Raw genomic sequence first — 15303 nt, 5'->3', positions numbered from 1 at the left:
TGCCAAGAAATCATCATCGACACTTGCAATGGTGGACATGATACAATCCTGGGTTGATCAACTGGAAAATCCCGGTCATATGGTTAGAGTCTGCTTCTTAGATTTCAGCAAGGCATTCGACAAAATTGATCACAACATTTTAATGTCGAAAATGATCACCTTGAATATCAACCCAAGCCTTGTGAAATGGGTGGCTCACTTTCTCAAGGAAAGGAAAGAAAACAAAGGACTGTTCTGAACAATTCATGCTCAGCTTGGCAATATGTCAATGCTGGGGTACCACAAATAAGGTACAAAACTCGGCCCTATCCTTTTCATTTTGATGATTAATGACATCCAGGTCCCCATTGTAAACTCTCACTTTATTTTCATGGACGATACGACAATATCTGAACATTTTCACTGTAACGATGTCAGCAAGTCTTGTTTACAAGCAGATCTGGATAGAATTTATGAGTAGTCCTCCAACAACAATATGAGTTTAAACCTGAAAAAGTGCAAAGAAATGAGATTGTGTTTTTCAAAATCTGATGTGCATCTACCTCCTCTTGTAATTGGTCAATCGACCTTAGAAATTGTAAATGTTTATAAATGCTTAGGTCTTAATGTAAGCCATAATTTAAAATGGGATTCACATGTCAATGAAATAGTAAGGAAAGCTTCGAAAGGCCTTCACATCATGAGAGTCTTGAACAGATATGGTGCCAGCAACGAGGATCTAAAGCTTATTTATATATCTTTACTTTGCTCATGCCTCGAATTCTCCAGTGTTGTTTGGCAAGGTGGGCTGTCAGACAAATTGAGGTCGACATTGGAGAGTGTTCAAAAGAGGGCTCTCCGTATAATCTACCCATTCCATTCATATAAACCAGGCTCTTGAGTAAGTTAACATTGACACTCTTGTCACCAGGCGTAACAATATTTGCAAGTTGTTTGCATCATCGATTCTAGAGGACAATCACAGACTTCACCATCTTGTTCCATCTCCAAACCATCACAAGTATTCTACGCAATTCAATGGGAAAGTTTCTTTCAAATGTAGGACAAAACGTAGGGATAACAGTCCTGTGGTGTATAGCATCAGACTGGTGGAGTAATTTTGTTTTAATTTGTTGTTGTTTTTGTTTGTTTTTTTATTCTGAGTTTGTCCCCCCTTTTGTATAGTGGTTTACTTGTTCATGTATGTCTGAGTCTATTAGTTATTTTAGCTGCAGCTTTTTGCGACCCATCTTCCCTGTTGCATTTTCACGACTTTTATGACTTTTGTTGTAGTAAGGCTTTGTTTTTATTCTGTTTTCCTTTTGTTTTAACATGCTTTTATGTTCATTGATTCTGTGAACTCAAAATAATTTGACCAATTTTAATGACGGTCACCATAATATTTTAATAAACCATTATTATTATTATTATTATTGTTATATTATTTGTCTCTGTGACAAGTCTGCCTCATTCAGGCTCTGTCATATCTGAAGTGGACGTACGCATTGTGAACCTATACATCATACTCAATCATCAAATCACTGAGATGATTATGTCTATAGCTGTCCATGTCCATTCAATGAGCAACTTGTTCACACCTATTGTCATGGTATTTATTGGTTAAGTCAGCCAAGTATTGATAAAAAAAATTAGCGCAGGAGTTATTTCACTTGGACTTTTGAAGTAGGGGGCCAAGATAAAAAAGCAGCTAGGTGGCTTGCAGTTGTGTGGCAGCTAGTATGAGGGTGTTTTGGTCATTCGGTCCGGCTGGGTCCGGGTAGGGGAATATGCTGTCCCGGCCAAAGGCTGAAATTCCTGAAAATTAGCTAAAATAATTCACTTTTTACGGCTCTTTAATACACTTTTATTATTTCTGAAGGTCCTGGAATATTCCAATACTTTGCTCCTGGAAACTGAAAGAAAAACCTTATAATATCCTGATGATAGTTTTCAAAACTTTACAAGGGAGGATTTTTTGTCTTGGTATGAGCTGTCAGATTTAAGGTCAGGAAATTAGAGGTGACACAGTGAAGTGTTGCTAAAGCCTCCACCATGGTCTGTTACTTCATGTTAGATTTATACATAGTTTTAAGTCTCACTCAATCAAATTCATAATTATCCATATTTGAAAAACAAGAGTCCCAAAGTTGCCACATTGCATTCTTGTTATAAAACTTCCATAATCAGTTGAGGGAGGGGGGGAGGGTTGGAGAGATTTCCCTTAAAAAAATTAGGGGGAACTAGACAAAAATACCACAATCTTTTAGGTGGCCTAAGGAAAAAATCCATCAATTAAATATTTCCCTAGAAGACCTGATCTTATATGACAGATAAACTCAGAAAGTGTATTTAAGCTCAAAATTTGGAAATATTCAATTATCTTGTTCTCCTCCTCAAGCGTCATGAAATGTCCAGTATTTAGCATGTAAACACAGCCCATACAGTGAACAGTCAACTTGGCAACATATACAACCAAAATGTTTGATATAGAACACTGATATAACATCATTTGGGACAAAGTAATCATCAAAATAATCGAGAAATGGGCTATAAAATGGATCATTTATAGTGGACATAACAAAAGAAGTATTCATGTTTAAGAATGTGCTTTTTTCATAAATTTAAAACCCTTGTTCATTAATAGCCTTCACAAAAGTGTGCCACTTGCAGTCCCTGCAAAACATGCTTTTTATGGCCACTTGATTGTAACTCTGAAATGTTTTGTTATATCATTGATTATGATCACTGTACATGTATTGTTCCAACAAAATGTGATAAACTTGTCAGACTGTATATGTCTTAGAGTGTAAGCAACCATGTATATATATTTGCAGGGGGTATGGAAAAAACCCAGGAAATATGGGGGGTGGGGGTGGGGCAAGCATCTGGCAAATTTGCAGTAACAGTTTGCAAGAGGCCTAAAATATTAGTAAGAGTAGCAACAACACAAACCTTGGTGATGAAGTTGCCTGACACAGTCCATTTCCATCATCAACCAATGGGTGAAGACAAGACTCTACACACTGACCAGTTAGTAATCTGTAATTCTTACATTTGACACAATCTGCTGCAGATCCACCTGTGCAGCCATCAGTACACTGGATGTGACATGCTTCACAAAGTTTGGTTTTTTCATCTGCATAGTAACTGCTATCTGTGCAATTACTGACACAGACCTTGTCGTCCATTATACTGGTATATGGTTGGTTCTGTGGGCATTTGGATACACAAAACTGGAAGAGAATATATGTGTTTGGGTTATTGGTATAATTAACAGAAAATATCACAACAAGTTACAATCAGTAGTGCTTTGGAGCTTCATAAAGTCAGCTTTGGAAAATGGTTGAGGGAATATTTTGCAAGAAAGTTTTCATCAAAATCAGATTATTTTTCCTGCTTATAAGCTCTGTTTTCTAGATGTAGCAGTTGGTAAAACTGACAGTTTGAGAAAATTCTTTGAAAAATTATGATTGATGAGTCTAGATGATAAGAAACTCACAAGATTAATTTCTGTTAATAGTTGATTTAATGTAAACAATAAATTTACATAAAAGTCTGTGATTCATTTGCATCAATGTTAACCTAAGCAAAAACAAGTCGTCATGCTGACACATTCCCTACTTGTTAATTGGTAATTTGATTACAGGTCCTTGGAGAGTGAGGATAGAGTCCTGTTCATTAACTGGGTCAGTGATTAAAAATACTGCTATACAGATGAGGCTTAATGGCCGAGAATAAGTTCCATGGTGGTGAAAACGTAAAACCAATCTGGGCTGCCACCCTATTACAAAATGTCATTAAATGTATCAGTTAGTAATTAATCAACAGGATGTTGCCAAACAGTTTTCAGTCTATTATAACACTGACTGATTATTACCTGTTCCACATTTCAATTTGTGCTTCTGGACATTCATCCCCAAAACAAAAATTCACTATGTATACAAATTTGCAATTAATTTAAACAACATTATTATGTGTCACTGAATTGTATTACAGCACTGTGAGATAAACATCTGTACCATGTTTCATCAAATTTGATGCAGCATATCTGGACATACCGAATTCCTCCGATTCTAAACCCCGCCCGTTTATAACATCCCCTCCCCGATTATTTTTATCGATTCGTAATTGGCCTTTAGTTTGTTTATAACACCCCCAGGGGGGTACAGCCAAATTCTGACTGGAACAATAGAGCCATCGTCATGTAATGAGACAAGGATAACCGCGACACCTACGCTGCTTATCAAAGTCACAAACAAGTGCCAAAGTGAATTAGTATCAAACCTCAAAACAGCATATTATTGTTGGCATTTGGAACGTGTCAATCGGGAACAGTTCTATTGTTCCTGGCGATAAAATTCCACTCGGATTTCGCTACCTAAATGAACATTTAAAGAGTTGGATTTTTGAGCATCTCGATCTAGTACAATGCCGTCTTTTCATCACTGTCATTTTGCTACCGTCAAAATAAGCAGATTTTTGAACATCTTGATCAAGTACAAATCGAACATTTCGATGCCATTTGGCTATCATAACATGAACATTACGATAGTCAGATTTTTGATCGTGTCGATCAAGTACAATTCACTCATTTCATCACCATCAAACAACCATAATTTACACTCACACAAACACAACAAGTTTTGGTAACGGTAGTTAGTTCTCTTTTTGGAGACTGTTGCGGCCTAAGCTGCTGCTGGGGAGCGTACTTGTTGCAATGAAGTATCGTCGTGATGATCTATACACGAAATACGAAGATTTATTGCTACTATATTGTTTAGCAAAAGAAGGTATGGCTAATACGCTAAATTTCAAAACTTGTCGATCTCCATTAATTTATACTGTACAAATTCGACCGCCAGTATCGACACAGCATGGCCATGAGTCGATATCACAAAGTATGAGTTGACTGCAGTGCTTGCGATAATAAAAAAAATTGGCATAAAATTTGCATAACATTGCATTAATTAACATAAATTAACTACAACATTCGATTTCGCGGTGACATCCGTTTATATGACCCCCCACCCACATCTTTTCCGTTACCTTTGGTTCTGAAAAGGGATTTTAGAATCGGAGGAATACGGTTCCACTCTAATCAGGAAAGTTCATTAAATAACATGCAAATTAAAGATTTGTTACACGGCCACATCCCATTTGATCAGGGAGTAATTCATGTACCAAGTTTGAATGAAATCACTCCAGGAATCACTGAGAAATTTGCGTGAACGGGACATATGTATCAACGTCAAATACAGGCAACAAAATGACTGTCACATGGTCATATTGGATCAGATCAAAACAATGAATCGATGTGCATATGCATGACACAAGGAATAATTCTTGTACCAAGTTTGATTGAAATTGCTTAAGGCAATTCTAAGATATCTTTGTGAATGGCCCTGACAGACAGATGCAAACATGCACGGACATAACCAAACCTATAAGTCCCCGCGGACCGTGTTCGTTGTGACTAATAAAACTCAGAACATCATAATTCAAAGACTTTGGTCCAGCCTGAATTTTACTATATCTGATCTGATGCACTACTCTTATTAATAAGTTAATGTTATGCACAATCCAAAATAGTTCCTATGATAATACTCTACTCATTTTAGATAGTCTAAAATAATGACTCTGATATTCCCCTAATCATTTACATACAGTCTAAAATAATGACTCTGATATTGCCCTAATCATTTAGATACAGTCTAAAATAATGACTCTGATATTGCCCTAATCATTTAGATACAGTCTAAAATAATGACTCTGATATTGCCTTAATCATTTAGATACAGTCTAAAATAATGACTCTGATATCCCCCTAATCATTTACATACAGTCTAAAATAATGACTCTGATATTGCCCTAATCATTTAGATACAGTCTAAAATCATGACTCTGATATTGCCCTAATCATTTAGATACAGTCTAAAATAATGACTCTGATATTGCCTTAATCATTTAGATACAGTCTAAAATAATGACTCTGATATTGTCCTAATCATTTAGATACAGTCTAAAATAATGACTCTGATATTGCCCTAATCATTTAGATACAGTCTAAAATAATGACTCTGATATTGCCCTAATCATCATAGATACAAAGACAAATAATATTGGTGATTTTACTCTGGTAATCACAGAAGCAATTTTAAGTAATTACAGTGATATTGCCCTGGTAATTATGGATACAATCTCTAATAATTACCATGATATTGCCCTCATAGATACAATCTCAAATAATTACCGTGACATTGCCTTGTTCATCGTTGCTCATGGGGATTTGGTAGTTCTTGCATTGGTTACACTGTGTTGGACCATCACCATGACAACCACCTTGACATTCCTCATTGCATCTTTGGCATATTTTGTTGTCATCTGGATAATAGTTTGGGAAACACTGTGGAACACATCGATTGCCCTGCTTGTAGCGTCGGCATTCCTTACAGTTCTCTGCTCCGTCACCAAAGCATGACTCGCACTCTTCATTACAAGCTTGACAAACCTAAAATTCAAACCAAGACTCTCCTAAACTAGGATCAACTCTGATAAATGGTTGAATTTAACCTGTTCTCCCCCAACTTCCTGTAAACAGGTCCACAATCACCATTGATAACAATGTAAATGGGTGAAACCATGACGGTAAAAGGGTTGAGATGATTGTTACTCGACATTTGCTTTTCAACGTTTGTGTTGATTCTGCAGTGAATGCTATATTGCCTTGGAATCAACTACTGTCACTGCACAGCAGATATTCAAAGTGTAGTCAGTATCAGTAATACATATGAGCAATACACCAGACTTATTGGAACAGTAGCTGTGATTGCATTTGTGATTCTATTTACATCTCTTCTAAATCACCTCCACTCTGCACTTATCAATGTGGTATTCACATTGTAGAAAAGTAATTCAAGTTCAAGGCCACTTCGCAAGGTTCAAGGTGAGATGCATTTCCAATATGTACCACTGTTTCTTTCCATCGATAGGATTTATTTTTATACAAACCACACACATGAACACACTGGTACAAGATAATAACTATTACTTGTTCAATTAGTATGCTAATTTCAATCTGCTTAATGTTTCATTTCAAGAAGAATGCAACAAGTTTTTATTTGTATGCACTGTACAGATTTCCTTTCCTCCATATTCATGATGTACCATTCACTGTGTGAGTTTTCGTAACTATTAACTGCCTTTCAAAAATATGAGTGATAAACAAATGCGTTTCCTGTGCTCCAACTGTGGAAAGCTTTAAGTCTAGATTCAAAACCTATCTATTTAAGAGAGCTTACTGTGATTAATTCTGTTAAGCACCACTGAGCATCCCTGATGGATACTAGGGGCTCTATACATATTGTTATCTACACATCTATCTATCTATCTATCTATCTATCTATCTATCAACAACATGGTAACAAAGTGCATGTATTATTTGTATAATTGGAAAACTTACCAATGTGTCAATGTACGGCCCCTCTGTATGTTTGTTGAGATAGTATCTTTGTGGACACTGAGACCCGTTTACCATACAGGCAGCCTGGTTAAAAAAAGTTCAGGTTAATTCATTGTCCATCAGAAAGTGAGTGCCACTTGCGTAATGTTTAGAATCAATGGTTTGCAAGCTGAAGCTATCTGAGAAATAGGTCAGTGTATAGATACCTACATGACAGAGTAACATAGCTAATGACTGATGGTGGGGATATTGGACTTACTAATACCATGGTAGACATTGATGTGGGAACAGCATTGGCACACACTTCCCTAAGTGACGGCTCAAAGCAAGGAATGGAGGAAAGAAAAAGGACAGCAGCCAAATTGGATCTATTACTGTGAAACAATCGACTTGCACATCTTGCATTATGCATAATGCTTTGTCCTTGCAAACCCATTTACCTAAAATTTATGAATATTACAGACACTTCTTAGCAATGGCTTCAGACCGGTAAAATGTCACTCTGGACATAGTCTTGAAGGATTTGTTTTAGAATAATCACATACAAAATATTAAGTCATTATTATAGGTGAAATGTGACTTGAATATGTATTCCTGGTTTATATGAACTCATCGTTGACACATTTTGTCCTTAGAATACAGACAGCTCACCTTTGAATTATTCCAGAGAATCTGTCCACAAGATTTACATCCATCATCATCATCTATGAAGTCACTTGGACCGTTGCACCTTTGAGAATGGTTTAAAACAATGTTAACAAATCTTCTATAATATCACATATATGAGAATATGATCTTCAAGAATGACATTAAAATTCAAGAATATTGAAAGTAGAAGTTAATATCAAACTGGCGCCTGAAAATCAGTCTGGTTTTAAGATGCTGGTAGCAATACCTAAAGCATCTTCATATTCAAAATTTTTTCAACTTGAAATGATGTTTTCAAAAGTCCTGTGTTTGAGGGATGAGATCACTTTGCCTTTTACTTTCAAAACAAATTGTTTCAACACTAAAGATACAACAAGTGTTTGTTGATTTCAGTGTTGACATGTTTCGTCAATTTATAAGTTCATAATGGATGAGAAGCAGTTAGTCTATTGTTAATACTTCTACAATTCACCAAGATGTTGTCAAACAAGGTTTCCCCATTCTTCCTCTGGTACTCAAAAATGAGCTTAAGGCTCAAACAATGACTGTTGATAAATTAAAAAGCTACAGTTGGAAAACCAGCTCATCTAGCCTTATTCCTGGATACTGATCATTTACCAATAGTTGGACACTTTTAGATGGACACAGGGCAAATTAATAGGCTATACACTAATGTTTTGCCAGCTACATTACTGTACACTTTTCAACATCAATGAAGGGAGCACAGCTGTGAACTGTCTGATTACCCTGGTTGCCTATCAATGACAAATTAAATGTGCCATTTGAGAACTTACAGAACACCATGCAATAGCATATATTATTATACACCTACTGCCGTAACCTATGAGAGTTTGACCGTCCAATAACTTTCCGTATTTTGTATAGTACGCATGCCCCCGAATACAGGAGACACGTGACGCGCCTGTTTGACCTTTGACCTAGCGATTATCGGATGTAAACAAACTATTTTACGGTGAGTTATAGACATAATAACAACTTCCACCAAAATGTATTCGTAGTATAAGTTTAAAACACTATAAACACAAAACTGAGTCTAAATGCAATTGATTTTTATTTTTAAAAACTAATTAAATTGAAAACATTCAGCGAAGTTTGCTTGTACTGCACTGAAAATTAATTGGCTTCGTGCCAACGCAATGGACTTCACTACGGAGCAGTAGATCGCGCGCGTTCCATTCATATCGGGCGTGCCGCATCCCTCAAAATTTACCACAGAATTAGTTATTACGGACGATTAATGGAGGGAGGTGTATAATAATAGGGTTATACACAAAATACGGCCCTGTATGGACTCGGGCTCAGTGAGTGATGTATTGGACTCGCCTTCGGCTCGTCCAATACGTCACTCACTGAGCCCTCATCCATACAGGGCCGTATTTTGTGAATAACCCTACAGTATTTATATGTTTCATAAACACAACAAGAAAATTTTCAGTTTTCACATTTTAGACCCAGAACCAATAAAAAACACACTCCTTAGAATAACTTTGAAAATACACATTATGAAGGTCACAGAACAGGCCTTCATATCTTCATATTAGTCTATAGAGAAATATTTTTTGTAGAATTCTAAAAACTGATATATTATATATATATAGTATATACATATATATAGTATAGGCTATCATGAGAATTTTCAAATGCATGAAATCATATATTATCTGTCATACAGTTTAGAAAACCTTTAACTCAACAAGCAGGACTATTACTGACAAGTCATCGTTGATGACACAGTCCCCGCTTGTCCATTTTGTTATAATCTTTGGTGTCCAGGTAGCTGTGGTCTAGGTCGCTGTGGAATGACATCTGCAACAGGTGCATCAGGCCTGTGACTTGCATAATAAAGTAATCTAAGGAACGTTCAATAAATGACTCATCTCTGCCGGTAATGACCACTGAAGGAACTTTTGATTACATCACACATAACGATGCCCTCACTGCCTCTAGTGTCATGACGGCACATACTATACACATGGTTTGGTGGAATTTTCGAAATGCTATAGGATCGGGTATGTTGTTGTAATCAGCCATCAGCCATTTCGAATCATATGATGAAACAAATTAATGTGCACAAGAATGCAGCCATAGTATTTTATCTTCCTATCATGTTTGAACAAAATCAGTCCATCGAGGGACAGTGACCTATGTTTATGTTTCAAAGACATAAAAAAATCACACCAAAATTGAAATCAAATGGCTGTCTATTGACCATGAGGATCATAGCACAAAATTAGTAGACATGCATATGTATGCCATATAGTACTTTATGTTTGTACCAAGTCTCAACAGCATTGGTTAAGGAATGATGCATATAATAAGGCCTCAAAGACATGAAAAAATCCAAAAATGACCATCGGGCAGCGATATTGGAAACAAATGACAATCTGGCAGCCATATTGGAACATGTCACGAAGTAAATTGACATGTATGCCATAGTGCTTGATCTTTGTCCCAACTTTGGACAAAATGGGTGTAATGACCTTTGAATTACGCTTCAAAGACATGCAAAATTCCAACAAAATGGCAGTTCTGCAGCCATATTGGATCCTATCACAAGGTTAATTGATACATTCATATGCGTTCCATAGTACGTGCTTTGCCTTTTTGCCAAGTTTGAACAAAATCGGTTCAAGGATGTTTGAGTTACGGTTCAAAGACATGAAAAAATCGCAAAAAATGGCCGCCTGTCAGCCATATCGGATCATTTCACGAAATAAATTGGTGTTCATATGTAGGGCATACTGGTTTGCTTTTGTGCCAAATTTGAACAGAATCGGTTCAAGGATGTCTGAGGTATGGTCCAAAGACATGAAAAATCGCAACAAAATGGCCGCCTCACACCCATATTGGATCGTATTGCAATATAATTTGACATGCATAAGTAGGCCATAGTGTTATGCCTTTGTGCCAAGTTTGAACAGAATGGGTTCGAGGATGTTTGAGTTATGGTTCAAAGACACAAAAAATTGCAAACAAAATGGCCGCCTCGCGGCCATATTGGATCGTATAACAAACTCATTTGACATGCACATGTAGGCCATAGTGTTATGCTTTTGTGCCAAGTTTGAACAGAATCTGTAGAAGGATGTCTGAGTTATCGTCCAAAGACATGAAAAATCGCGACAAAATGGCCGCCTTGCGCCCATATTGGATCATATCGCAAAATTATTTGACATGGATATGAAAGCCATAGTGTTATGCCTTTGTGCCAAGTTTGAACAGAATCAGCTCGAGGATGTCTGAGTTATGGTCCAAAGACATGAAAAATTGCAACAAAATGGCCGCCTCGGGGCCAAATTGGATCGTATCACAAAATAAATTGACATGCATCTGTAGGTCATAGTGCTATGCCTTTGTGCCAAGTTTGAACGAAATTGGTTCAGCAGTGTCTGAGAAACTGTTGATGACGGACGGACGGACGGACGGACGGACGCACAGACGGGACCCAATCTATAAGTCCCCGCCGGACTTCATCCGCGGGGACTAAAAAATATTATGCAACATACCCAGGATTTTCTCCATCTAGTTTGCAATTTGCATCACACTTATGGCAAGTGTTATCTAGATCTGGGTACTTATCAACTGGACACTGAGCTAGGCAAATTGGTCCATCTTTCATGTTTTTGCATTTAGTGCAGTTAGCTGGTCCCTGTTTAAAAGAAAAAAGCCATTACAAATCAACCATCCATTACTTGATATTCTTGAACTCTTTCTATAAAATGATAGCAAAGTAATGAAACACACTAATCAACTGTGGTATTTTGTGCCTCAAGATTTACAGATTCAGTTTGTTGCCAAAATTTTCTTTCAAAAATCAAAATCAAAATCAAAATCAGGGATCACTCTGTAAATTTTGATACCAGTGAAACAAATTTCAAAATATTTACTGCTATTTGAAATTCAAATTGGTCGCCATTCCTACGTTAACTGTTTAAGACAAATGGAATTTTAGATTTTCACAAAAACAGGATGGCCAAAACTTCATTTAATCCACCAACTTCAAAATGAGTTGACACAATCAGCAGCAGTGAGGAATCATAGATATTTGAGAGTCCAGACAGCTGTCTGCAAGTTATTCTTGGAAGTATTTGGCGGTGAGATTTCTTCATGTCTAATGTACATGATTACAGTAGTACTGGTCTCAATGGAGACTTTATATAACAAGGCAATTGCAACGACTTACGGGTCCATTACATGATCCACGGCACTCTGGATGACAAAGGCCACATTCCTTATCAGTTTCAGAGATCACATATTGTCTGAAAATTGTTACAAAATACAAAAATGGCAAATTGTGCTGTACACTATATGAAAATGTTTAATTATATTTATGTGTGGCGTGTTTGAGGTGAAAATTAATATGAAAACATGATACATATCAACTTTGATCAATATTTATTGGCAAATAAGTATCATTGTCATTCGTGACAAATTGGGAATCAACGAAAACAGTTTTGTTAGTTCTTAATTGCTCACTTTTACAGCTTCTAATTTTCATTCCATGAGTCTAGGCGTAACTACAAAATCCTAGGCCCATACTGAACTGTAATGCAATTCAAGATTATCAAAGACAGTACTCTAGGTATTTATTTATTCATTATGACCTTAGGTGAGCACTGGTTGCTATGAAGAGATGATCTGACCCAGTGTTCTTAGGTGAGCTCCATGGTTGCTTAATGAGGATGATCTGAGCCATTGTTCTTAGGTGAGCACTGGTTGTTATGAAGAGATGATCTGACCCAGTGTTCTTAGGTGAGCACTGGTTGCTATGAGGATGATCTGACCCAGTGTTCTTAGGTGAGCACTGGTTGCTATAAGGATGATCTGACCCAGTGTTCTTAGGTGAGCACTGGTTGCTATGAAGATGATCTGACCCAGTGTTATTAGGTGAGCACCATGGTTGCTTAATGAGGATGATCTGACCCAGTGTTCTTAGGTGAGCACTGGTTGCTATGAAGATGATCTGACCCAGTGTTCTTAGGTGAGCACTGGTTGCTATGAAGATGATCTGACCCAGTGTTCTTAGGTGAGCACTGGTTGCTATGAAGATGATCTGACCCAGTGTTCTTAGGTGAGTACTGGTTGCTATGAAGATGATCTGACCCAGTGTTCTTAGGTGAGCACTGGTTGCTATGAAGATGATCTGACCCAGTGTTCTTAGGTGAGTACTGGTTGCTATGAAGATGATCTGACGCAGTGTTCTTAGATGAGCACTGGTTGCTATGAAGATGATCTGACGCAGTGTTCTTAGGTGAGCACTGGTTGCTATGAAGATGATCTGACCCAGTGTTCTTAGGTGAGCACTGGTTGCTATGAAGATGATCTGACCCAGTGTTCTTAGATGAGCACTGATTGCTATGAAGATGATCTGACCCAGTGTTCTTTAAGGTGAGCACCATGGTTGCTTAATGAGGATGATCTGACCCAGTGTTCTTAGGTGAGCACCATGATAACGTTGCTATGAAGATGATCTGACCCAGTGTTCTTAGGTGAGCACTGGTTGCTGTGAAGATGATCTGACCCAGTGTTCTTAGGTGAGCACTGGTTGCTATGAGGATGATCTGACCCAGTGTTCTTAGGTGAGCACTGGTTGCTATGAAGATGATCTGACCCAGTGTTCTTAGGTGAGCACTGCACTGGTTGCTATGAAGATGATCTGATCCAGTGTTCTTAGGGTGTGCTGATGAGTATTGCAAGTTTAAGTTTCTGCAGTCTCTGATTTGAAAACCTACCCATTGTCAGTGTCACATCGTTCAATGCACTGATCTTCTAGCTTGTAGTTCCTACACTCAACACATTTGTCATTCCCTGGACCCCAACATCCAGTGCTTGTGCACTGTCCATCACAGACCTTCCCTTCTGAAATTGTATAGCAAAAACAACACAGTCAGATAGAGACATTGTGCTCATTTGGTAAAAAAATAGCCTCAATTGCACTCTAATCCAAATTGATCAGAATAATATACATTTGACATGCAAAATTTGAAAGCTATTAGCAAGCTGGTTGACAGAAGCCATTTTGGCCAGTGATTGCTGACTATTCCAATTCACAAATTTTGTCAACATTTAATAAAATCTTAATGTAGCCATCTCCTGGTACCAAAAATCGACATTTGAACACTGTCAGAACCAGGTTAATCAGACTTCATCATCATTTGGACCAATTAGAACAAGTCATTGAGAATGACATAGTCCCCACTTGAAATAGGAGTATTAGTCTTGATGGGGCAGGGAAATGTGGTCATTGAGAAGTATCACTGGAGTGTATATGTTCAGATCTAAGGGCACATAGGTTTATGTCATTTTTCCCAGTTTATAATGAGAGGCATGTCTAAGTTATGGTTCTAAATCGGGAAAAAAGATCAGACCTCTAGCTGTATTGTCCAGCCAAGAAATACATATGTGCATAATAAATGAGGTACAAGATATGACATCTTAAGGTCTAATATCCTGAAGCGTATAGAACTTGTGGTTACTAAGTTATGCACATATATGTATAATCAAGGTCAAAGGTCATCAAGGTCACGTGACATTTTGACAAAAAAATTGTCTTGCTTATTAATCCCTTTATGCCAAAAATCAGACCTCTAGCTCTATTGGCTCGCTCAAAATTAGATATGTGCATAATTAATGAGGTACAATATGCGGCGTCATCAGGTGTCCCATCATACCAAATATGAAAGGTGTAGCACTTGTGGTTACTGAGTTATGGACATATATGTGTAATCAAGGTCAAAGGTCATTGAGGTCACGTGACATTTTGTCAACAAAATTATATTGCTAAGTTATCCGTATATACCAAAAATCAGACCTCTCGCTCTATTTGCTCGCTCAAGATTAGATATGTGCATAATTAATGAGGTACAGTATGTGGCGTCGTAAGATGTCCAGTGTTTCCGTTAACGTAAAATCCTGCGTATTTTACGCAAAATTGTTCGGAAATACGCAAAAAAAATCATGACTGCGTAAACAAATACACATTGAGAAATGCCGCCCAATGACACGATGTACTTGGCCCGCACTACATTGCCTGAACGTGGTTCAATGCAGGACAAAAATAGAACATATATGCACCTGCTTGCAAGTGACATTTATCTTGCAACATTTTAGACTTTATAGCAGACCGCAACACTTTATGCAACATTGTATTTCATCATCACAAAACATCATGTCAATCAGTTCTGTACAGACAATGG

At 37.4% G+C, this 15303-nt stretch overlaps 1 protein-coding gene across 1 annotated transcript in view; it reads right to left on the bottom strand.

Moving 5' to 3' along the window:
- The window catches only part of LOC139143239 (epidermal growth factor receptor-like), a 167603-nt gene that overhangs the window by 51665 nt on the left and 100635 nt on the right, over positions 1-15303 (bottom strand). Inside the window, exons 6-12 of the mRNA XM_070713384.1 lie at positions 13840-13966; positions 12291-12366; positions 11614-11756; positions 8090-8168; positions 7439-7522; positions 6230-6487; positions 2932-3212 (exon numbers count right to left, since the gene is read on the bottom strand). Of these exons, the coding sequence (XP_070569485.1) occupies positions 2932-3212; positions 6230-6487; positions 7439-7522; positions 8090-8168; positions 11614-11756; positions 12291-12366; positions 13840-13966 (1048 nt within the window). The remainder of the gene's footprint in view (positions 1-2931; positions 3213-6229; positions 6488-7438; positions 7523-8089; positions 8169-11613; positions 11757-12290; positions 12367-13839; positions 13967-15303) is intronic.

The sequence above is a fragment of the Ptychodera flava genome, chromosome 11 (genome assembly GCF_041260155.1).
Source record: "Ptychodera flava strain L36383 chromosome 11, AS_Pfla_20210202, whole genome shotgun sequence".
Classification (NCBI taxonomy): domain Eukaryota; kingdom Metazoa; phylum Hemichordata; class Enteropneusta; family Ptychoderidae; genus Ptychodera; species Ptychodera flava.
This window is presented reverse-complemented; position numbering and strand designations above follow the sequence as displayed.